Here is a 25,350-nt window from a genome sequence, read left to right as displayed (position 1 = left end):
GGTGATTAAGAAGATCACAGCTATAGGACACCTGTACTTCTGTGAGCTTTGGTGTTTTTAGTAACAGTGGACCATCCTGTGATCTACAAAACAAAATCGTAAGTTCCTTCTGTTTGATTCTACTTAGGGTCCTGTTGTTGTAGACAGTGAATGAGGAAGAAATCATAATTACACCATGCTCAAAGCTGAGTATCTGTACAAATCTCCTGTATGGATCTCTTATTCCACACAGTGACCACCAGTCCCTCTTCCCACAGGGATGATGCACTTGCACCTGGGACACCACAAGCAGCTTTAGGCTTTCCAGCACTGATTCTGTGCTCAACTAAAGCAATTAACAGTACTGACCAATGAATATGAAGAAAGACAAACAAACTTCTTGATTTTGCTGTATTTAGACAGTTCTCTTCACCTGAACAGATCAGGTCTTAAAGAGGGTGTAACTATAGTCATAGCTTTCAAAGTATAATTGATAATACTTCTATCTCCTGTTACAGACTTTATACTTCAGGAAACGTGGAGGAAAATGATTTATTTGCTAAACCCACAGTGTGTCATTGCAGGTGATGGTAAAGGTCTCTCACTGGAATTACCTGTAAAAACAAGTTTTTGTTAATGATTTGTGACATGTCATCCAAGCATAGTTCAGTGCACTGAACTCGTAAGTAGAGAATAGAAATTATGACAGCGCAATGCATGAAATTCAGTGATAACACACTGTGAACCTTATAGGTAATTTGAAGTTGTTTTTGCCTATCAGTTTTTGCCTATCATGTAAAATATATGAAAACTGAACTGAAAAGTGGGTCCAGTCAATGAATGAGAGGGATTTTGAATGCAAAAGTGCTTTTTCAAGAATTGTTGAGTTGTATGGCATATTTTTAGTCTTTTTCTTTTTTTTTAGGCACCTATGATGTCTTATTTTCCTGAAATACAGTAGTGACTGCCAACAGCATGGTCTGCAACAGATGTTAAGAGAACTTAGGGATAGATTCAGATGGCTTAATACAACATAATCATTTTAAACATAAACAGAGTTAGCAAGCTAAAATGGTTATGGCTTCAAGTATATGCCTTTGCAGATTGATTGCTGGTCATAATACTTTTCTGCTAGCACAGACCTGGAATGCTGAACTGTAAAAAATTCTTGTGTGTCCTTCTGAGAGCAAGAGTATGCAAGTGTGTCATCAGCACAAGTAATGAACGTGCAGTTGCCTAAATCAACCCTTCATGTGAACTACTGAAACACTTTGCAGATAAAATGCAAAAACAAAGATATCCAAGTGCTGGTCTTCACTTAACAGAGCACATTTTACTTCTCTGGCACACAGGATCTTAGACTGATAGCCATCAACTTCCACTATGAGCAAAAACTAGTTTCACAAAAAAAAAAAAAAGAAGGGGTGGGAGGCAGGGAGAGGGTTGCTCCCAGTACCATAATGAGCTCAAAATGTAAGTAGCTCCTCTGGATTCTGTAAATAAATGAACACTACAAAATGACCTCTGAGGGATGGTGAGAATTGAACTGTCAAAGAAATATATTCCATATGAATGAAAAGTTTTGCTAAGTGCATACACTTGAAACAATCAGATTCTGAACAAACTAACCTCTCTTTGTTTTTTGGAAGTTGATGGAAGTCTAGAAGAGTCAGGTCTTCACCTGGCTTTGATCAACTGACGTTTGATATGACAGAAGGACTTGCATCACCCATCTTAGAGTGACACCCTTTCAGGTGTTGTCAGTATTATTGTTTGAAGAGAAAGCAATAGTGATACTCAGCCCCCACCCGTATGTTGTTTCTCGTAACAAAGCTATGCTGACTTGAAGTTTTGCTTTCAGCAAGCATTAGTTCATACAAACTTCAGCAGCTACAGGCTGTTTACTGATATGTAGCTACTTGTATCTGTAACCCAGTTAGAATGTACTGAATACACTGTGTAGCAAAAGGTGACCCTGCCCACAGGGAGAGGTTGGAGCCAGATGGTCTTTAAGATCTCTTCCAACCCAAACTGTTCTGTGATTCTGTGATAACAAGAAATTCTTGCAATTCTTAAGAAAGTGATGGTCTTTGTATGTTTTGTTTTCCACCCTTTAGTATAAATTTAGGAAAATATATTATATACTCCAGTACTAAAGATATTCCAGTCTATTAAACAAATAAGCATTTAACCCTCCTGTAAGATATGTAATGATCATGGAGTCATGGAACGGATTAGGTTGGAAGGGACCTTAAGGCCCATCCAGTTCCACACCCATGCCATGGGCAGGGCTGCCACTCACTAGATCAGGCTGCCCAGGGTTCCATACAAACCAACGCTGAGAACATCCAGGGTGGGGTGCCCACAAATAGCGTCCTGAAGAGGTCACATCTGTGCTGATAAATATAATTAATATATTTTGGATGAAATATGTATATAACAGAAGTCCACAAACATTTGATGTTACAGTCCTGAAATTTACTTTCCATAGATGCAGTTCTTGAAGGTAATTGTGAAGGCAAAGTAATTTTTTTCTGTTTTTCTGAGTTTTACTTCTTTGGTATATTGGCAATGGGCCAGCAAGGACTGGGAGATCACTGTGTCTTTAAAATGTTTTATCCCTAAGTTGATACTACCAATATTAGTATTTTTTCTATGTCTTAGGGGTCTCCAAGATTTTAGACTGTAGGGAAAAAGAAAGGAAAGAAAAGGAAGAAAGGGAGGGAGGGAGGGAGGGAGGGAGGGAGGGAGAGAGGGAGGGAGAAAAAAAAGAATTGTAAAGATTTTCCAGCGTAAAGGTCACAGTGCACAGAGCGGAGGAAACAACATGGTGTTCAAAAGAAAGAAAAGCAAGAGTGGAAAAGAAGTTATGATGCCTGAGGACACATTTGGCAGTACCTGCACAAACTCTTACACTACTCCACATCACTCCATAGAGCGAAGATGTGAAAAAATCTTCCCTGCAGTAGTCACTAGCAACACTCTTGGTTGCTTTTATGAAATTACCTGTTTTGAATGTTCACATGAGCTTGGATGAAACTCCTGACTTGTCTAAGAATTCACACTAAACAGGTTTTATATCTTATTATCTACCTACAGGCAATAACTCCAATTCTCCCTTTTGATCCTCCTCACTGTCCAGTTCCAAAATCACTGACTTAGCTTGTGGAACTTGAAGAGTAACTCAGTCCTTGCCCTGACAAGAAATAGTCACCTCAGCAAACCTCAAGATTTCCCCAATGAGTAGTTTGCATAGCTGTTCATTTCTCTTTCCGTATCTGTTAGGACTCTGTACCACTACAAGGAGACATGGTTCCCAGGCTGGCATTATACTTTGATAAGTCCTTATCTCTAGCTGAACTAGCTGACTTCGGATTTTTTTCCCTTTCCCTCTCCCTCTGCCTCCCTCTCCCTGCCTTCCCCTTCTTTCTTTTCTTTTCTTTTCTTTTCTTTTCTTTTCTTTTCTTTTCTTTTCTTTTCTTTTCTTTTCTTTTCTTTTCTTTTCTTTTCTTTTCTTTTCTTTTCTTTTCTTTTCTTTTCTTTTCTTTTCTTTTCTTTTCTTTTCTTTTCTTTTCTTTTCTTTTCTTTTCTTTTCTTTTCTTTTCTTTTCTTTTCTTTTCTTTTTTGTCTGTCTGTCTCCTGGCATCAAGAATGGTTCAAGAATACTACTCATATACCCTTAATATTATGTTCTAATTATTACTTATTATATCAGACATTTATCAGCCTCATTTGTTATCTTATAGGGTCTGGAGTTAGGAAGGTGACATTATCCCCAGCAGAGTCCTGAGCCAGTGACTCATGATGGAACAGCTAAACAGCTCCCATACCCATCTTTGACCAACAGAGTTCTATCCAGACATCTAAATTGTAAACTACATTCCTCCGAACTTTTGCTTGTCAGCAAAAAAAAAGAAGAAAACAAATTTGTGCTGATCTTGCATGAGTCTTTGCCAGATTTCCTGTAAAACTCACAAAGAGGAAGCAAAATCTGAAAGTGAGATGAGAAAAAGCTTGCAGCCCTCTAAAATTCATGGCCAAAAAGCTCCACTACTGCTACCAGGCATTCAGAAAGACAGGCGAACCAGAAAGCTAAATGCCTGAGTGATCCCATGACTGCAATAATAGTAATAATTAACAATAAGTAATTGCCAATTGTATTGCCCTTTTCACTGCAGAGTTTGTGATGACTTGCTTGTAAATGTTTTGAGTTAATGATAACATTTCTATTGACTGTTTAACATAGACATGTGCTTGAGTTAAGAGAAAAGACTTACAGAATTTATAACTAAAAGATCCTGCAGGATTTCAGACATCCAGTTCCCTAGAAATCTCATGCTGGGATTCAATCTCCATCTTTCAGGCAAGTCGTTGATCTCTCAGCAGCTCAGGCACCTGTCTGAGGCTTGCAGTGTGGATCGTGCATGAGGAGAAGCTGGGTGCTCTTTCAGCAGCACATGTGCTTTGGTGAAGGCTCCATCTACGTGTCTGCAAAGGGAGTAGTAATTAAACCACTGTAATCAACACAGTTAAAGTGTGCTATGTGTTGCAATGGTCTTGCATGCACGGATGGAAGGCTGTGCCAGGAAAAAAAACAGTTATTGAAGGAAGAAACATTCCCTAAATGCTGAGAATAATTATGTCCAGGTTGTCTGCTTTCTCACTTTATAGTGATCTCGGTGTTACTTGTATTACATGTGGGATGTTTCCCCCAGATTTTTCCAGATTTTGAACTGTATTTTCATCTATGGTTAACATTTTATGAACATATTGGTCGGATGTTCTCTCTCTTCAGCAGTAATATATTCCATAATTGTGCAGTTTTATAGGAAGATTACATGGTCTTAAAGTAGAAGTAATCTCAAATTATATGAATTGATAATGAAATAGGTAAATACTCCCACCACTTTAGCTTCTATGCTTTCCAGACTGTAGATTTCCAGGAATTATGAAAAAGACTAGAAAAATCATCAAGTTTCATGTTTTAATGCACAAGGTTCATTGTGGCTTATTAAAAGAAAAAAAAAATTTGCAAATCAGATTATAGAAGCTTTTTTTGTGAAAATCTTTATATCTGAAGATGTAATATATATACAATATATATGACAAATGTGTGCATTTTATTTCTACTCATGATGCACATTGCATACCCATATAAAAATTAGAGGTTTTCCAGCCAAATACTGGCCTAACCAGTGTCTGCTGTATTTTTATGCTGTGATAACAGCAAAAAATGTGATGTTGACTGTTACTTAAACACTAAGACACTATGCAGTCTTGTAAGGAATGATTCTCATAATTCTCCAGAACTCAAGTCACTGTGGTTTTTAAAGCTGATAAACACACAGTTTCTTAAAACTTCTTCCCAAAATTCAAAATAATGTAAAAGAAAATATTTGGTTAAACCTCTTTCCTATGGCGTTCAAACTACACTGATCTCCCTAACTTCACTAGTCAGCTGGTTTTTGCAAACTTACAAAAACATGAACTTGAACACAGTAGACCAGATTTGGCATGGAGGTTTTAAAGCAGCAGGGAGTACTGAGTGGACATAAATGCACATCCGATGCTGACAGCACACTTCCTCTGAAAACAAGAAGATAACAAAGGAACAAGATGATATATTCATGTCACAGTTGTATAGTCCAAGGATTTTTAGTATCAGTTTACAATTTATCATGTTACAGTTTTTAAGTATCGTATTACATATTTATTGCTATCATTGTAACTTCAGTTAACTCCTTACATTTTCCCTTCTTTCTTGAGATTGTAATGGGGTGAGGAGAACCAAGAGAAGAGCTCTTTATCATGCTATCGGAGGCAAAGCCCATATTTATTTTCCTTTACAAAATATAAAACCACAGGTTTTATTTCATTATGCATACCTGTCAAAGGTATCTACAGAAATGTTCTTCTCTTGCGTAACAGTATACATCTGGCTTGCTGTAGGCAGGACAGCAGAGCCTTTTCATGCACAGACTAACTCACTGTACAATGGACACACACTAAAGCAAAGATTTCTTCCAGATGATTGCTATTGTTACAGGAATAAGCAGTTATTTCATAAGACTTTTGTATATGTGAGGCCAGAAAAAAGCCACACCACAGCTCTCTCTCCCCAGGTGAATCACTCGTCCATGATTTCAGACTATGTGGTGGGATATCAGTGTGTACGAGTACACTACACAGCTTTCAAAACCACCTGGGGAGCAAGATACGTGGGGGATAGCTTTAAACTACATGATTTGATGGTGCCTTTTGGCTTTCATTTATAATCTGATTAACCTCCTTCAAAAATAATTATTTACTCAATCGTGCCATCAGCACATATTCTGAATCTGCAGTTTATTAATTCCTTCATTTCTTCAGACAAGGGAGTTTTTTAGTTAAACAAAGGAACTCTATGATTTGCACTTTTCCCTTAAAGAAAGAAAAAAAATGATTCAAATTTTCCCATAATTAATTTAGTGTCCATTTTTCTCTGTTTGATGCTTTACAGGTCTCCCTAGGGAAAGCTGCCAACACTCCTGAATTGGCTGAATGTTCTCTGCCTTCTTCAGCACTGCAATGAAAAGCACAGAGCAGGAGGGTCAGAACCATTCCTAAACTCAGCCAAATATTGTGAAGAAGGCTGATCAGGACATCTTAATGAACACAGATCTTTCGTGAGTATCACTGAGGTGCTTCTAGAAAAAAAATTAAAAAAAAAAAAGCACAGAGAATTTTTACATGTAGAAATGGCTAATATGGATTGAATAGAGATAGGGATAAAGATCACTTTCATGTTTGCTTGACATGTTTTTCCTCATCTAAGTAAAATATACTCTAAATGAGATTATTTTGTGCTTAAATCTTGTCTTGTCACCCAGCACCAGAGGACAGGCAGGCTCTTGGCAGAATGAGAACTGGCCACACGGTTGTGGTTAGAAACAGAGATTTGCTATTAAGTAAGAATTAACAATGTCTGCAGTTTATTATCTACATTTTTTGCACTTACTGTTTATGGTTGCATAGAATTTCTAGAATTCTCATTACAACGGCATTTTGGTCACTTGGCTAAACCCTCTGCAGATCAGGTTAAATTTTTACCAGTCATAACTTAGACTGAGGCTCCACGTAAAAGAACACAAGTCACTCATTCAGTCCTGAGAGGAAGAAGATCGTGGAGATGTCACTGGCAACAGGAGTTACCATCCAACAGCTTTTCCATTCTAAGTCCCCCTTAGGTATTGTTGCTGCCTGATTAACAGACAGCTAACAGCAGCACCCTGTGCTGTTGAGCTTCCTTACTGCAGGACAGGTGTCATCATCTACTGGAATCTCAGCACCTGGGCAGGGGGTACATTTACACCCACTCACACATTAAGGACATTCACCCCATTGTTGGTTAGGGCACCCACACTGACAGAGGTCAGGAGCAGGGGGTACTGGTCACAAAGCTAAATTATATTGGTCTGTAGCATAACACTCCAAAATCCTAAAGGATTATCTACAATGAAAAAGGAGAACCCGAACAGTTACAGTTCAGTAAGTCCGGTTTTATATTTTAACAGGTATTAGTACAAATTACAAACTGTTCTTTTAACATAAACAGGAAAAAGAAAGAAGAAAAAAACAGATTAATGAAAAATAAGAAAAGTGCAAACCACTTCCTTGTTGGAATAAGCAGAATGTATTTGTTCTGGAAAGAAAAAAAAAAATACTATGATTGGTACTGGTTTATACTGATTATACTGGTAATTTCAGTAATATTTCTATTTCAACCACAAGCTACTGGAGGTACAGTGCTGCCACCAAAAATAGGTTTAAAATGCTTTAAAGTGAAAATCTGAATGCAGGAGATATATCTGATATAATCACAGAATCACAGAATCACTCAGGTTGGAAAAGACCTTAAATATCAGTGAGTTCAATGACAGCCTAACCATACTGCCTTAACAACCCTCTACTAAATCATGTCCCTGAGCACCACATCCAAACGGTTTTTAAACACATCCAGGGATGGTGACTCAACCACCTCTCTGGGGAGCCCATTCCAGTGCTTAACAACCCTTTCTGTAAAGAAGTGTTTTCTGATATCCAACCTAAACTTACCCTGGTGCAACTTGAGGCCATTTCCCCTCATCAGCTGTCACCAGTAATAGACCAACCCCGCTCTCGCTGTAAGTTCCTTTCAGGTATTTGAAGAGAGCAATAAGGTCTCCCCTCAGCCTCCTTATCCCCAGACTGAACAGCCCCAGTTCCTTCAGTCTCTCTTTGTAGGCCATAAACTCCAAGCCCTTCACAAGCCTTGCTGCCCTTCTTTGGACCTGCTCCAGCACCTCCACGTCCTTCCTATACTGAGCTGCCCCAAACTGAACACAGTACTTGAGGTGAGGCCTCACCAATGCGGAGTACAAGGGCAGGATGACTTCCCTAGTCCTGCTCACCACACCATTCCTGATACAAGCCAGGATGCCATTGGCCTTCTTGGCCACGTGGGCACACTGCTGGCTCATATTCAGCCGAACACACCTGAAAAGACAGGCTGTGGCTTTCTGATATAATGAAATTTCTTCTAGAACAAGACAATGGTCTGAACAGGCCAACTGAGAATGTATATATAATGACATTTGCAAAGCTAGTAGTTATTAACACAAGGAAATAAAAGGGGCATACATTCAACCTCAATGTTTTTTTACTTTACAAGCAATCCATATTGATAAAGCTGACACAGTGCAGATGCCTGGGACTTCACATACTAAAAAAGGCTGTCTTGAACTAGTTGGCTGCTGCTGATGCTTTATTTGAGAGCAGCATTTCTATGCTGAGTGCTGCGGTAACTTCTGGTGGAGGACAAATACTGTAAAGCAAATCATGTGGATTTGGCACTAGGGAGAAGTGCTGGAGACGTCAGTAAAACAAGTCTGTCCTGTGGGCAAGCTTGTCCGAGCACGCAGCTACCGCAGCTCTGACAGACCCAAAGGCAGTCGGAAGGCCGAACACTTGCATCTGCTCTGAGGAGCGACGTTTTTAAGCCACTGCGCGCAGACGAACGCGCTGCCTGCGGCTCCGTGGCAGCAGAGCCAACCCCGCTGCTACTGCGCCCTGAAGAGCACGCCGGGCCCATCGCTGCTCAGCAGCGTGCTTTTGGAGCACGGATGCGGGACACCCGTGCGGTGGCCCTCCCCCGGTGTCACAGTGACCGCCGGGGTTGGGCCGGGTGCGAAGCGGCAGGGCAGGCGGACGCCACAGCGGGTGGCACTTCGCCGGCGCCGTCATGTGCGGCGGCGGAGGTGAGGGTCAGCGGGATGCAGGGAAAGGCTCTTCGCCAGCAGCGTTTGGCACAGAACAGCCGCCCGGGACAAGCAGTTTGTACAACACGCTCGGACCGGTTTCGGGCGGTGCCGTGTGGCACCGGGCGCGGACAGTGCCGGGTCCGTGCAGCTCGGACCGCCCGCGCCTCCGCCCCCGCCGTTCATACACGGGCGCGCGAGCGCCAGCCCTGGCGGCCAGGCCGCAGCACGCCGCGACGCCCCAGGACGGCACGGCACGGCACGGCTCGCACTACAGCTCCCGGCACGCCCCAGGTCGCCCCGCTCCCACTCGCCGCCCGCGCCGCTGTGCGAAAGGTGACGCAGCTCTCACTTCCGCCGCGCGGGGTAGGCCGGGAATGCGAGTCGCGATTGGCCGGCGCCCGCCCCGCTTTGCAGCGTGCCGGGCAGCAGGAAGCGAGAACAGCGCGAGCGCGGTGAAGCGGAGGGCTCCTGGCGGTGAGTACCGAGAGGAACCTTCATCTCGTCCCGCGGGACGCGCGCGGCGCCGGGCCGCGGCCCGTCCGCGATCCGAAAAAAGATCGATATTAATGCGCGCTTTGATGACGTAATAAGGACTAACGAGGCGGCGGCGCCGCCGGGCGCGCCGCTCGGCCCGACACTAGCTCGGGCCCCATCTTGGGCGCGCCCGCGGGACGCTCACGCGATCCGCGGCCGCCCGCGACGCTCCCGGGGCGCCCGTGCCCCGCGGGCCCTCGGCCCCGGCTAGGCCTTCCGGCTTCTCCCGCTCCGGGGACTAGGCGGGCGCTGATTGGCTCTCCCTTGAGAGGCGGGCCTTGCCGCCGCACTAATATTGGCGGAGAGTCGCGATGACTGGCAGCTGCTCCCGCCAATAGGAAGGCGTTGGATGTGGTCCCGGTGCGCGGGTTGCGGCCGGGGGGCGGTGTTGGCTGCTGCTGAGGGGCGGGCCGCGGCCTGCGGCGCATCCATGCTTGAGGCGGGGCGCGCGCTGCCGGGCGCCATTGTTGCTGCTGCTGAGGGTTTGGGCCGAGTGGGCTGCGGGCGGCGCGCCCGCCGCGCCTAAGTAACGGCTTCGCTGAGGCAGATCTGTAGGGGCAGATCTGCGCGTTGTCGCACCCCGTTCCACAAGCAGTTTCACAAAGAAATAAGAAATACAGCGTGTGGCTGAGCTCCCCGGAAGAGCTAGGGATGAAAACAAGCGGTCGGGTTTCCAGCGCTGGAATGAGGGCCCATGTGTAACCCCTGCGGTGCTTCTTCCCTTCCTGCTCCGGAGCAGTGATAGTATAAAGGCCTTTTTTTTTCTTTTTTTTTTTTCCCCTGCAATATTACTGAGCTTTGCACTGACACAGGGCTGTGAGTTACCCATAAACTGTGCAGTCCTGTGAGCTCTCCTTTTTTTTCTTTTTTCTTTTTAAGTCTTCTGACAAAGACTGAAGCTTTGAAAAGAAAGAACTCAATCAGTTTGATAGGGAGCTGTTGATTATTATTTTGAGGTCAGTTTGAGGTGTATCTTTTTTTTAACATACCCGTATGAACGTGCAATTTAATTCCAAATTACATTTGGGTGGATGGAAATTGTAGTATTTGAGAGCCAGAAGTTGGCTGGCTTTCTTTATAGGATACTATTTTGTGTCCAGTTCTGGGCTCTGCTGCTCAAAAAAGAGATCTCATAGAAGGAGTCCAACGGAAGGCTGTGAAGATGATATAGGGGCTTGAGCATCTCCTGTATGAGGAAAGGCTGAGTGACCTGGGTCTGTTCAGTCTGGGGAAGAGTAGGCTGAGAAGGGTTCTGATTAATGTTTGTAAATATCCACAGGGAGGTGGGACGCAAAGAGTTGAGGCCGGTCCCTTCTCCATGCTATGTAGCTGTAGGACAAAGAGTAATGGCCTAAAGCTTGAACACAGAAAGCCTCATACTAACGTGCAAAAGAACTTATCTGCGGTAAGGATGATGAAGCTCTGAAACAGGCTGCCCAGAGAGGTTGTAGAGTCTCCTATGAAAGTACTCAAGACCTGGCTGGACACCTACCGATGTGACATACTGTAGGGTACCTGCTTCAGCAGTGGGACTGGACTCAATGATTTCTTGAGGTCCCTTCCAACCCCTGTGACACTGCGATGTTTTTAACTTCACATCATCTATCAATGTATGATTTTCAAAAAAAAAAAGCAGGAAGAATTAAGCAGTGAAGTAAACAGCTGACAACTTCCCACGTGACACCTGATGTGGAAACCCAGATGACCGCAGCAGTCTGTCTGAAGCTCATTGGAATAGATGAATGAAGGCAGCAGCATCCATTCCTTTCCTCACTGCCTCCCACAGGCTGATCTCCTTCTCCCCTTTAAGAGTCTGATGTGCATTTCAGAGCCTGCTCAGCAAAGCACTGGTAGCAGGCAGAACCGGACTTCTCTTAGCAATTGTTTTTGTCCCTTTTCCTCTTCCGCCTTCTCCAAGGGACAGTCTCTCTGAGATGCAAGGAAGAGCATATTTTGTGATTAAAATACAAATTTGACATTTTCCTTTCTTTGATATGTTAGTAGTAAGAAAATAACTTTTGCTTTCATGGTTATTAGGTAATTCTTTTCTCTCTTTTTCTATCAACGCCCTTATACTGGTATATGTGCTTGTTGAAAGCGAAACAGAACTTTTGCAGCCACACGAGGGAGCTGGAATGCATGCTGGCAGCAGCACAGGTGCAGTGAGTACACACAGGACAGTTTTTCACTCTGGGCTTTCCAGTTCCAATCACACACAAAAAAATCTGTACTGGGAGAGACAGAGCACCTCTCATGTAGTTTCATTTAGCATCCTGAAAGCAGCTGTTTCTTTGCTCAGTAAAGAATTCCATTTCTATTTTTAGTAATACCTACTGCTCTGCTTTCTTCCTTTGGTCTATACTGAGTGTAGCAGTATAGAAAAGGGTATTTCTTGAATTCCTTTGAGTCTCCTTCAAGCCTACTCACTGTCTTCTCTCAGAAGCCACATGTTGTTCAAAGTGAGTTGGACTGTGAAAACATATTGAAGTTTCTGTGCTAATGTGACTTTGAAATGTCTTCATTTTTTTTTGAAGTATTCTCAGCGTGAGGACCATATGAGTGTGTGCGCTGAAGATGAATGCTGCTGCATAAATCTCAAATCATTTTTTCTGCAGTTTATGAAATGCTTTCCTTGCAGTACTTGGACTCTCCGAAGTTTCTTTTGCATAAGCAGCAAAGGTGCATCTGTGTGTCTCCACAGGCAGTTCTGCTAACCCTCCTCAGGTCTGGGAACCTTCCTTCCATCCCCAGATACAGTTATTGTGTCAGCAAGGGAAGAAGCACTATAGGATTACATCCTCTTTCAATAAGTTGGCAACAAATATTTCACCCAGCAGGGGAGAAGCTGTGCTAATGACAGCCTTCTTGTTTCTTGAATGTAGCAACTCTTTAAATCCCTGGCAACTCAGATATTCTTAGAAGTTGAGAAGTGCAGTTTTAGCACTTTCATACTTAAACAAAGTAAACATATTGTATTCACTAGATATAGAATGTACCTTAGGTATTGTTAGCAACTGTTCTTACACCTAACAAATGGATAGAATTGCGGGAAATAAAAATCCTGTCACTGTAGTGCTGAGTTGTTGTTAAGTAGTTAGCTTTAGATGTGTTATATTCCTACATTATTTGCTTTGAGAGAGATGAGTCCTCACTGAATTGGAGAATGAAGAAATGCAGTTTGACTTCTGTTTGATATATATAAATAAGACCTAAATTAACTCTAATATTTCCTACCTGCTAGTTAAAATGCGTGAAACCTGTTGTCATGGCAGTTTGTTGTATCTCTTGGCTTTGTAGTCCCTGAAAAGTGCCAGTTGGTTCATGTTTGTAAGCAGCACTGACTGAGTGGCAAGGTATTCTTACTCTGCTAATGTGTATTCCACAGGCTAGTCCTTCTGCCATGGAAGCTGAGGAGAAAATGGAATGCATCCAGGAATTTCCAGAACACTATAAAGTTATTTTGGATAGACTGAATGAACAACGTGAGCAGGACCAGTTCACAGACATCACTCTAATTGTGGATGGTATGTATGGGCATGTGGACCAGTTGGCATACAAAGAACTCTGATAGCTGCTGTGATGCTCTTGTGGTTTGTCATGGGTCAGCTGTCAAACTGGGCTGCTAAGAAATTCTTGCTGTTTGTAATGGGCTGCAAGTTGCTTGCAGATTTTCTTTTAAAGTCGTAGGGTGAACAGTCTCCAGCAGTCATTAGTAATTGTGCTTCTGCTTTTCCAGATGAGTGACTGAATATTTTTAGATAGAATCCCACTTTGTAACTGCTGTACTGTATTTAATGTTATTTGTTTTCTAAAATATCCTAAAAATATTTTTCTCTAGCTTAAGCTGAGTGTTTGCATGCAGAGAACTTGTACAAATACTGTTTAAAAACAGCTTGAAGTAAGATTGCTTCCTTGCTTCTATAGTATTTGCATACTGTTTTTAATATGTAGCTAAAATAAGGTAGAAGAACTCACTTTCCATTTTTTGTGTGTCCTGGAGACGTAAGTATTAGTCTAAAGAGAAGATGGAGATGTAAGTGCTTATTAGCCCATCAGAAACGGTGGTGTCTAATAGATAGCCTGAGATTCTTTTTACACTAAACATTTCTTATAATAGATGAGCACTTCAAGGAAGAAAGCCAGTATCCACCAGGACAGCCTCAGCTAAAGAAATACTGCCTGATCCTTGGAAGGGTAGCCATAGCTCACTTGAAGGAAAAGGGTCGTATAAAACCTGTCTTAGAAAATAAAAAGCAAATGAAGAGAAGATTACTCTTCTGCAGTTGCCACAGTTTCACTGCCAGCTCTTGAACAAAACTTAGCAAAAATGGTTGTGTGTGTCCTAGTATTATAAAAGTCCTGTAGGCTCAAAACTGTTTTCTTATACATATGTACAGTTCTAATTTATAGTGCATTTCTTATCTCTATCCCATTAAGCATTATAAGTGTTTGTGCCTGTGCCATCGTGATACAGCGATGGGAAGTACACAGCCTGGAAAACAGAGCAGTACTCCTTCTGTACTTCAGCTGTGCTAACACTAGTTGAAGTGGTGATAAAATTAGATCAGTGTGTAAGAGTGGTAAAAAAGCACAGCAAACTTGGGTAAAGTCTGAGAGCTGAGCCCAAGACACACATGAAAAAAGTTTTCACAGGGATTTGCCTTAAATATTTGAAAAGAGAAACTCTGGAGTAAAAAAGTACTCCAGATGATTGAATTGCAGAACTTTAGGAAAGCCAGCCCCGTGACATCAGCAAGCACGTGCATGAAATAAGAGAGGCCAACTGCAGTAGTATCCCATGTTACAAAGAGACACATTAAATCATAGAACCATAGAATCTTTTGAGTTGGAAGGGACCCTTAAAGGTCATCTAGTCCCACTCCCCTGCAATAAACAGGGTCATCCACAGCTAGATCAGGTTGCTCTGAGCCCCATGCAAGCTGACCCTGAATATCTCCAAGGACTTGGCTTCCACCTCTCTGGCAACCTGTTCCAGTTCCTCATCACCCTTATTGTAATAACATTCTTCCTCATATCCAATCTAAATCTCCCTTCTTTTTGTATCCATTATCTCTTGGCCTGTCACAGCAGACCTTGCTAATGGGTCTGCACCCTTCCTACATAATAGCCCCTCTTTAGATACTGAAAAGCCACTCTCAAGACTCCCTGGAGCCTTCTCTTCTCCAGGCTGAACAGCCCCAGCTCTCTCAGCCAATCCTCATAGCAGAGGTGTTTCATCTCTTGGATCATTTTTGTGGCCCTCCTCTGGATGCGCTCTCAGGTCCACATATCTCCTGTACTGAGAACTCTGCATCTGGACACAGCACTCCAGGTGAGGAATCATCAATGTAGAGCAGAGAGGCAGGATCACTGTCCTCAACCTGCTGACCACACTTCTTTTGATGCAGACCAGGATATGGTTGGCTTCTGGGCTGCAAGGGCGCATTGCTGGCTCATGTCCAACTTCCCATGTACTGGAACCCCAAGATCCTTTTTAGCAGGGCTGTGTTTCATTCCCCAGCTTGTACTTGTAGTGGAGGTTGCCATGACCCAGGTGCAAGACCTTGCACTTAGATTTACTGAACATCGTGAGGCTCACTTAGGCACACTGCTCAGCCTGTCTAGGTCCCTCTGGATAGCATCCCGTTTGTCAGGCATATTACTGCACCCCGTAGCTTGGTGTCATCAGCAAACTTACTGGGAATGTACTCAGTTTCCCTATTGATGAAGATATTTAAAAGCATCGGTCCCAATACTGACCTCCAAGGAGCACTACTTGTCACTGATCTCCATCCAGACATTGAGCCATTGAGCCACTGACCAGCACTCTCTGGTAGTGCCAGCCATCTCTGCTGCAGCTAGTTCTTTGTTTTTTGAACAGTCCACCCATCAAATCCATATCTTTGCTACTTCAAGAGAAGAATGTTAAGGGTGACTATGTCAAAAAACCTTCCCTTGTCTGCTGATGCAGATGGCTGTATGTTGCTAGGGCAGATTTGTAAAATAGGTTTTACAGCTGCTTTCTTTTGTTCATCTGCACTTACTCGGCAGTATAAGTTAGGAAGGTGTTATCTTATATTTTTGTCTCTCTTGGCAGGCCACCATTTCAAAGCTCATAAGGCTGTTCTTGCTGCCTGTAGCCAGTTCTTCTACAGATTCTTCCAAGATTTCACTCAGGAGCCCTTGGTGGAGATTGAAGGTAACCTGATTCGTGTAGATAAAAGCTTTCAGCATTGTGTACTGGAGCTGGTAATGAATGTAGTATCCTTAATAAAGGTGACGTGCATGCCTGATGATATCACTTAATTTTTAACATCTCAGCTCATGAGTTATTCTGAAGTAGATGTTGCCACTGGAAGAAGCTTCCCTTGAAATACAATTATGAAAATAATGAACAGTCACAAATTAAATATTTTGGAAGGGAGAGTGAGAGATTATGAGTTGTTGAATTTTTTTTTTTCCAATATCCACCTAATGAGATCTCAGTCCTTGTAATTTTTTAGGACTAGCAGTCTGACCTTTTCCTTGATAAAAGCCATTCTGTTCATGCAGAAAAGGCTCCCGATGATGGCTAGTGGCAGATGCCGCAGCTGGTGTGCAAAAACAGGACAAACATGGGGCAATACTTCCTTTTTAGATGGGGAGTGATTTCATGGAGCTGTCACTATATTTCTAGTAACTTGTTGATCGGAAGTCTTCTGAAATCGAGGTTATATTTTTCTATAGAAGTGTATACATTTAATTGCTCTGTATAAAGAGCTCTTTGTTCACATCATTTTTCCCATACTCTTACCTTTGTCATGGCACTATTCTGTAGTTGTTTCAAATTTCCACTTTTCTGTACCAGACTTGTTATTCCAACATGAGCCTTTTAAGGGTGTCAGCTTAAGAAACTGACATCTTAAATATTGTGAGCAAAATTCTGAGCAGGCAAGCATGCAAGATTCATGAGATAGAGGCTTTGGTAATTTGTTTTTCTTTTTTCTCAACAGGTGTAAGCAACATGGCATTTCGTCACCTAATAGAATTCACCTATACAGCAAAACTAATGGTCCAAGGTGAGGAAGAAGCAAATGACGTTTGGAAAGCAGCTGAATATCTACAGATGTTAGAAGCAATCAAAGCTCTTGAAATCAGGTAAATACGTAAGCCTCTTTCTCTTACAAACACTGAAATGTAGTCTTAAGAATCTTCTTACTAGAGCCACCTGCTAGTATTTTGAAGTGCTGTTCCTTATGAGGGAACCTTCTAATCTTGTGTGGGGCCCCACCCTCTTCTATTACAACAATAGGGTCAGAATTGTATTATATATCTAGCTTTGCTTAGTCTGCCCACGTCACTGCATGGTACCATGTATCAGTCTCTCACAGATTTATGGATAATTCTCAGGCTGGTGATTTCCTCACACAACCTGGCCACTTCCTCTGAAAGTTCATCGAGCTGGGCACACTTGCAGCCGTGACATTTCCTTCCCTCAGGCTCTAGAAGGACTCAGGATTCTGGAGTTTGCCACAACTGGAAGTCTGTGCAGCTCTGTCTTTCCTTGGAGCTCTGTCTGGGTCCACGCGTCAGCCCAGAGAAGCTGTGGCCCTCCAGCCTGTGCTTCTGCCTGAGCTCAACCACTGTGGCAGGTGGTCACCACATTTGTTTCAACGGAGCGCAGCTCCCTGCTGCTCTCAGAAGAGACAGGGAGCGGGCTGCCTGCTGGGCTGTGGCCACACTTCCTGTGTGAACTGCCATGCAAACTGCTTTGCCCTGTTTGTCAGGTCTGGTAGCCACGCTTCTTACTGCTTGTCCTTGGGTCTCCTCAATTTCAGGGTCCCCCTTCTCACACCATGATCCCCTGCTCTACTGCAGAACACACCTGTACTGGAGCTGACTGCCTCAGAAAATGAAGTCCAGGATCCATTTGGCCTTCTGGGCTGCAAGTGCACACTGCTGGGTCATGTCCAGCTTTTTGTCCACCAAGTCCTCCTCTGCAGGGCTGCTCGCTATGAGTTCTTGGTTCATGATCCTGGAGCTCCTGCAGTAATATGCAAAAAAAACTTGTCTTCTCCTACCTAGGCTTCAGAAATCCATGATAGATTGTAAGTTTATGTGTCTGTATTCCTTTATTCGAATATTAGAGGTATAATTTGATAAGCTGTATCCTGCATTAAGTCATTAGCCATGTGTTTCTGACACATGACATGCAGAGATTCTGGAGGAAGCCTTATCTATTACTAGAAAAGCTAAAAGCTATAGGGACTGAATTTCATGAAAGGATTCATCAGACTGCAAAGGAAGGTAAAAATGTTGGATTAATCTTATCAGTCTGATTTGAGATAATATCTGACTATTTTCGGATCTGAAAATCTGGAAGTAAAGCTTCTGCACCCTGGGTAATCTTCATAGCCAGCCTTGGAAACAGTCTCACTCAGCTCTGCCTGAGGTTGGCATGGGATAGTGTCCCTGACGTCTTGAAGAAAGAATGCTGTGTGTGTGTGACGCAGGGATGAGGGGAACAGATCTGGGCAGTTTGTTTAAGCCCAGAAAATTAAATAGAATATTCTTTCCGCATCTCACTGCCTTCTCCATTTTTTTCCCTCTTCTGTTACCTTGTGTTCTTTCCTGAAGTGCAAGATTTTACAGTAATCACTGTGTGGAGTCACAGTTTTAGTGTTTTCTAATTTTAAAGTGCCACAAGCAGTAGCATACTCTCCAGAGCTTAAAACATTGATAACACAGAAAGCACTTGAATCTTATTTCTGAGCAGAATAAAGTACAAGATTTGACAAGTTTCTGTGATAACTTATGCCATTATGCTAACTGGTCTTTCTTACTGATGTGTTTTGTAGCTTTTAAGCAGAGCTCTGTAAAACACTATAGTAACCTTATGTAAAAGGCTCCACAACACTAACCTTCTATTTTGCAGCTCTGAGGAATACAGAATAAGCAGAAAATTGTTATAGCTGTTATATGGTCATTCACCGTTCAGCTTCATTGAGAAGCACCTAGAAAGTGTTTAATGCAGAAGCTTGGTGTCGGGCAGGAACTTTTATGTAAGCGCTCATAGAATCACAAGGTTGGAAAGGACCTCCAAGATGATCCATTCCAACCATCCTCCCATTACCATGCTACCACAAGCGCTCAACCATATCTCACAGCTCCTCATTCAGGCACCACGTGAACGCTGCCAGGGACGGCGACTCCACCACCTCCCTGGGCAGCCATTCCAGTGCCTGACCACTCTCTGAGAGAAAAAGTTTTGTGGATCTTAACCGTGTTTACACATCTGTTTTACAGAAACAAAGAAAATTCATCAGCCTTAGAATCAAATCAAACAGAAGGTAAAACTAAACCGAAAAAGAGGAAGATAGCTGAAACATCTAATGTTATCACAGAATCGCTGCCATCTGCAGAATCAGAGCCTGTTGAAATTGAAGTTGAGATTGCTGAGGGAGCAATTGAAGTGGAAGAAGACAGCATTGAGACGCTTGAGGAAGTAGCTTCTGCAGAGCAGTCTATAAAGTACATACAGACAACGGGTACATCCGATGAATCTGCTTTGGCTCTTCTGGCAGATATCACTAGCAAGTATCGTCAGGGAGAGCGAAAATGCCAGATCCAAGAAAAAGTTGACAATGCAGCTGATCCTTCATGCAAACAGGTAGAAGGTATTGAAATTGTGGAACTTCAACTGTCGCACATGAACAATTTATTCCACTGTGAGAAATGTAACCGTTCATTTAAATTGTTTTACCATTTTAAGGAACACATGAAAACACACTCTACTGAGAGTTACAAGTGTGACATATGCAATAAAAGGTACCTACGAGAGAATGCTCTGAAACAGCACCTCACCTGTTACCACCTCGATGAAGGTGGTGCCCCCAAGAAGCAAAGACCTGGCAAAAAAATACATATATGCCAGTACTGTGATAAACAGTTTGACCACTTTGGGCATTTTAAAGAGCACCTCCGGAAACACACAGGTAAGAGCATGTACTTGTGGCTTCAGCTGTGGCACTTCGGGTTTTTGCATATTTTGAGGAAGCAGAGAATATGATGAAGAGAGCATGTGAGTGCTAGAAATACTGGGCTTCTAGTTAACACTGTAATCGAAGAATTGTAGAATTTATGATTCTGTGCTGATGGTTTTTTCCCGCTGATATAAACTGAGAAATTGAGATTTTTTTTATTATTAAAAATACACACCTAAAGCAGAAAGACCTAATGAAGCTCCTCAAGTGCATTAAAAACTGTTATTCGTGATTTTGTGAGGCATGTTTTCTTCTTTAGAAGTACTAAACTGAGTAGCTCTTTCTGTTTTTACAATTCTACTGATATGTTCTTCTGCTCAAACAGTATATGAACTTTGAGCGTATCAGTGAAATATCTTCCCATTGCAGTATTGTCCTCACTCTTGTCATCTGCAAGTAGATTTTATTTGTTAATTAACAGCAAAACATTTCTACTGACTGCAGTAGACTTCTGCTATTGTAAAGTCTGTCTTTTGGAAATCTGAATAGTGTTTTCTCCCTGCAGGATGACTCATGCTTCTTCTTTCTTCCTTATACCGTGAGAGATTAACATGCTCCATCTTCATCCCATTGAACTATCTGTCTGAATGGATATTAAGCATTATGTAGATAACTTTTTGAGTGTGAACTATCTGACCTTCCAGATGATTTTGCTTAATATGTCAGTAAGAATTTGATGGAGGGCAGCAGCTCTATTTCCTCACAGTTTGTTGTTATAGCTTTTTAATTGGAACTTCTTTGAATTTGTGTATGGGACACCTGAATCTTACCTATGACACTATATTTAGTCTATTCTATTCCCTTCTATTCCCTTCTATTTCTATTTGAAATTTGCTTTTGTGGAAAGTCCTTGGAAAATCCTTATTATCTATAAAGTAGGGAGTGTTTCTTCACTATGACTGAACTTACTGCAGGCTATATGACACAGGTATTTTCAGACAAAAGTTTGTGGCAGATTAACAGTAAGTTAGATATCTCTTTCATGTGGTAGCTGATGTGGCAGGATTTTGGGACAAAGCAATTCAGCAGAGAACTCAAGCAATACAGAGAACTATCAATATTTATTGGTACCACTATAATATAGAATTTAATTGCTTCTAATTTAACATTTTGGAAGCGTTGCACTTTAAATCACACCTTATTATACTACTTAACTGTAGTCTCCTAAGGTTAGTGGGAAAAATCTCACTGACCCAGAGGCATGTATAGAATTTGTTGAATGCTATGTAAAATGAAATGAAGTGTTCAGGGAGAAAATGTCTTGTAATCTATCTCATCCTGGTGCTTTTTGAATTGCAGCACCAGCAATAACATTAAGGTAGCAGATGCAGAAGAAATAGACTGTTTATTAATTTTGTTAGTTCTTTTTGATGTTCTTTACTGTTTTTTGTCTCAGTAAAAGAAAGTAGAAAAGACAGCCACAGTGCTTCGTGATTCTCTCCAACACATATGTACACTGCCTGAAGGATTTTCTTTAAAAAAAACTTCTATGGAATTTATGAAGTGAAGATGGAAGTGGAGGAGTTGCACATGCTGTTCCACCATCCCTCTGGGTTGTGGTGCTGACTCACACTGTGCAGTCACTCACCTTCTTTTGGCCCTTGGATATTGGCACTGTTATCATTGAGTTGTCACTCTTGGGTGCATTTGTCAGAATACGTTGGAAATTACTACAGAATTTTAGTAGTAGAATAAGTCTGCCCCTGCTGGGCAGTGGCTTGCCACAAGGAACTGTTTGAATGTGGCCAGATCGCAGACCAAGTGTAATTCTGTGCTGGGAGTTCTGTGCTGTTCTGTCATCTTGGCCTATCCGTGTGTAGCTGCAAGAGCACAGTCTGTGATTTTTGATGTGGCAGACTGATGGCATTTCAGCATGCTCGGCATTACCTATGCAGTACACTCTGAAAACATTGCCTTTTGTAATGGATACGGGAAAATTCACACATTTTAACTTTTTCTGTGGCCCCAGCTGTGTGAGCTAGAATTATTGGCTACTTGTGGATTTCTGTTGAAAAGCTACATAGGCATTTCTGTGTATCTTTATTTCCAAAGATACAGATTTATTGGCTTTCCTTCCCAGTCAGTGTTGACTGTCTTCCTGAAACTGCAGGCTTTTAAACTTTATTTAGCTAACTTAGATATTTGCATTGTTCACTGAAATGCTACAGCCTCGTTAACTAGTTTTTTTCTGTAGTTACCTTCATGCCATCTTAATTGTCAGACATTGAGAAGAAACATACTGTTCCTAATTTTTAATGCTTTCATTTTCTTGAACTTCATTGTGTTTGTGCATGATGAAATTAGTAAGCAGACAGCACTTGTTCTTTGTTACTACTTGATGGCAGTCATAGTGATATGCTGCGTTTGATGGAAAAGAGCAAACTGGACCTGTTTTCAGCTTTCCCTGCTGCTTTTAGCTGGCTTCACGGTGGAAAACACGCCTGGTTATTGATACCAAGTTGGAAACAAAGTAACCAAAGAGAAAGGAATTTTTTTATCTTCCTTGTTCCCCTATATGTCCCCCTCTGATTTCTGTTGGCCTTTTTTTTCCTTTTTTGTTTTTAATGCCAATACATTGTTACTTCATGACTAATCTCTGTAGGCTCCAGCATGAGCTGTGACTGTTCTCGAAAATAAAACTTCGCGTTTTTTCTTTTTTTATAATTCCTTTAGTATGTCGCTTTGTATAATTTCTAACATTAAGTCTTCACCTGTAAGTATTGGTGAAAAGACAGAAATAGCTGCTATTTCATTAAGATATTTTGACAGAAGAGCAGTCTTTCATACAGACCTAAAATATGCTTGAAATAGCACCAGCAATTATGTTGGGTTGTCTTTTTCTAGATGAGACTCACAATTTTACATAAGGCTTTTGCCCTTTTATTTACATGAGTAAAGTTTACATGGAATGTCTTTCTCTTGTTCTTTAGAATAGTCCAGCTGGCCAAGTCTTTATGGCATATTTATCAACTTCTGCGAAAGTGAGTGGAGAAGGGAAAGCTGACAGAAGACTGGTTGTTTTTATGCACTTATAAATCCTTGTGTCTGTATTTATAGGTGAAAAACCATTTGAATGTCCAAACTGCCATGAACGTTTCGCTAGGAATAGCACGCTCAAATGTCACTTGACAGCCTGTCAGTCTGGAGCTGGAGCTAAAAAGGGAAGGAAGAAGCTATATGAGTGTCAGGTGGGTAATGAGGGTTGCAGAGTATGAGGCTGGACACCTCCAACCTGTACTGGGAGTGTGGGCATACTAACCAGGGAAGGCAACGGGAGTAGGCTTATGTGAACAAGGACTGCTTTTATTACAATAAATGTAAGAATCAGTTCAACCACAACATGCAGACAAATTCTGATATCTACATAGTTCCATTCATATTATTTTTGTGTTATTTCTGCAACCTTTTCAGGGTTCCTCATACACTGAACTAGCCCTTTTCTGGTTGTGTGCATGCTTCACTGAAGTCCAAAATACAAAGTACTATCTGATTTCCTATTTTATTATTCTTCTGTTTGATACTCAATGTATTGACTTTATCTGTAAAGTCATTCCATCTTACGATGACAATCCATAGTGTCTTATAAGCAAATATAAATGCTGTAGATTGATATACTCATTTCTGCAATGTCTTTTTGTATCATTTTCAGGCTACTCATCTCTGTGCCACCTGAAGGGAAGGAATTGTGCTCAAAATAATGTGTCTGCAGTCTAAACAATACTTATAGCTAGGCAGGACTAACATGGATATAGTTTTAAGAGATTTTAATCTACAGAGATATTGTTTTGAAATGACAAAAATCAGGAGTTTAATCTAGCTACTTAAATTTCACAATGCTGTGATCAGAATTAGCTAGAAGTCCTTTATCTAGAACTTCCCTTGTAAGACTTCCTGCCCGTAATTCTAGCACCAGACACTTAGTGGGACATGCTTCTTCATCTAAATTTCACATAGAGTTGAAATAAGCAAAATTTCAAGTGCTGTACTGACTGATAAATTTGGTAGCAGGTCAAAATGACACACTTTTTCTTAATAATAGCTACTCTGTTGATCTGAAGCTAACTTCTCAGCTTTTACCTTTGACATGTGTTGAAGTTTTTTTAATCTATGTCTCAGGAAGCTACACTGTGTGAAGCCATGGACTGAAGTAGGCATTATACTCTGCCATATTCCTGTTGGCGTCATTATACTCACTGTGTCTTTTGTTTCAGGTTTGTAACAGCGTGTTTAACAGCTGGGATCAGTTTAAAGATCACTTGGTAATCCACACTGGCGACAAACCCAACCACTGCACCTTATGTGATTTGTGGTTTATGCAAGGCAGTGAGCTGAGAAGGCATCTAAAAGACACGCATAATATTTCAGAACGACTAGTGACAGAAGAGGTTCTTCCAGTGGAAGCTATGGAAGGTGAACCAGTAACATCAATGACTATAATAGAACAAGTGGAGCAAGTTCATGTCCTGCCAGTAATTCAGGTACAAGTGGATCCTGCTCAGGTAACTGTGGAACAGATGCACCAGGATCTCATACAGGACAATCAAGGGAAAGGCACACAGATGGATGAACTGCAAGAACAGGTGCAAATTAGTTACCTGGAAGTGGAGCACATTCAAACTGAACAAGGTGCTGAAGTTCATGTGGAGCAGTTGCATGTTGAGCATGTTAATCAAATACAGATGGAAGAAGTACAGGCAGAACTTACAGATGGCACTGACTTTGAACAAGTAGAATATGAGAGAGTTGACCAAGGAGATCCAGGAGAAAAGAAACCTATTTGTATAGGTGATGCAGGTAAGGAAGTTCATGAACAGGCTGAAGACTTAAAAACTCAACAGTTAGTGGATATAAAGAATGAAGAGGTGGACAACTAGGACAATTAACCACACTGTGCAGGTTTAGGATTAAAATACCAATTTTTTTTTTTTTGTTAACTTTTACGTTGATTTTTGAACTGTCAGTGGTTGTCTTTCAAATATGCTGTCCTTTGGAAGCTGGACAAGTGGACCAAAGTTAGCTTTCTTCACGTACAAATGAATTTCTGTCATACATTAAAAATAACTGTCATTCACGTGATAAAACAGAAACTACCACAGAAATGGGCAGCTTTGCAAGAATTTTAATAATGAATAGCTTGTATTACTGTTATACCATTGCTGGTTATATGTAAGAATAACTTCTTTTCTTCTTGGCGTAGAAACAAACTGTTGTTATAGATTTGCAGGGTGTCTGTGACAGAATAATTAGTAAAATCTGGTGGCTTCTCATATAAACAATCCATTGGGTATCCGTGAATTTTCTGGGCAGACTGCTTGCCATCCACCTGCAGTGCTGTATCTAGCAGCAGTCCCTGCGTTTCTTTATATCAAGCTGGAACTTCTGAACTTCCATTCTGGGCAAAAACCATTTTTGCTGGAGATCTCGGAGCACAAAAATTCTGTGCCTTTTCAACACTGGTGGAATTCCCACAAAGCTCCTGAAGTGTTCAGGAACCTAGTTCAGTAAAAGGCAATGTAGGTAATGTTATAGTGCTTTAT

General features: G+C 41.7%; 1 protein-coding gene across 1 annotated transcript; it reads left to right on the top strand.

Moving 5' to 3' along the window:
* Positions 1 to 13,191: 13,191 nt before the first annotated feature.
* ZNF131 (zinc finger protein 131) lies at positions 13,192 to 24,687 on the top strand (the record flags this gene model as incomplete). The annotated part of the gene is made up of 6 exons (XM_079549025.1): positions 13,192 to 13,315; positions 15,889 to 15,990; positions 16,784 to 16,928; positions 19,077 to 19,765; positions 22,871 to 23,001; positions 24,025 to 24,687. 6 exons carry the CDS (start codon positions 13,192 to 13,194, stop codon positions 24,685 to 24,687), a joined length of 1,854 nt encoding a protein of 617 aa, XP_079405151.1.
* Between the last annotated feature and the right edge of the window lie 663 nt (positions 24,688 to 25,350).

This window comes from Tetrao urogallus (genome assembly GCF_951394365.1).
Source record: "Tetrao urogallus genome assembly, chromosome: Z".
Lineage (NCBI taxonomy): Eukaryota > Metazoa > Chordata > Aves > Galliformes > Phasianidae > Tetrao > Tetrao urogallus.
The sequence above is the reverse complement of the archived record's forward strand: the minus strand, read 5'-3'. Positions and strand labels throughout refer to the sequence as shown.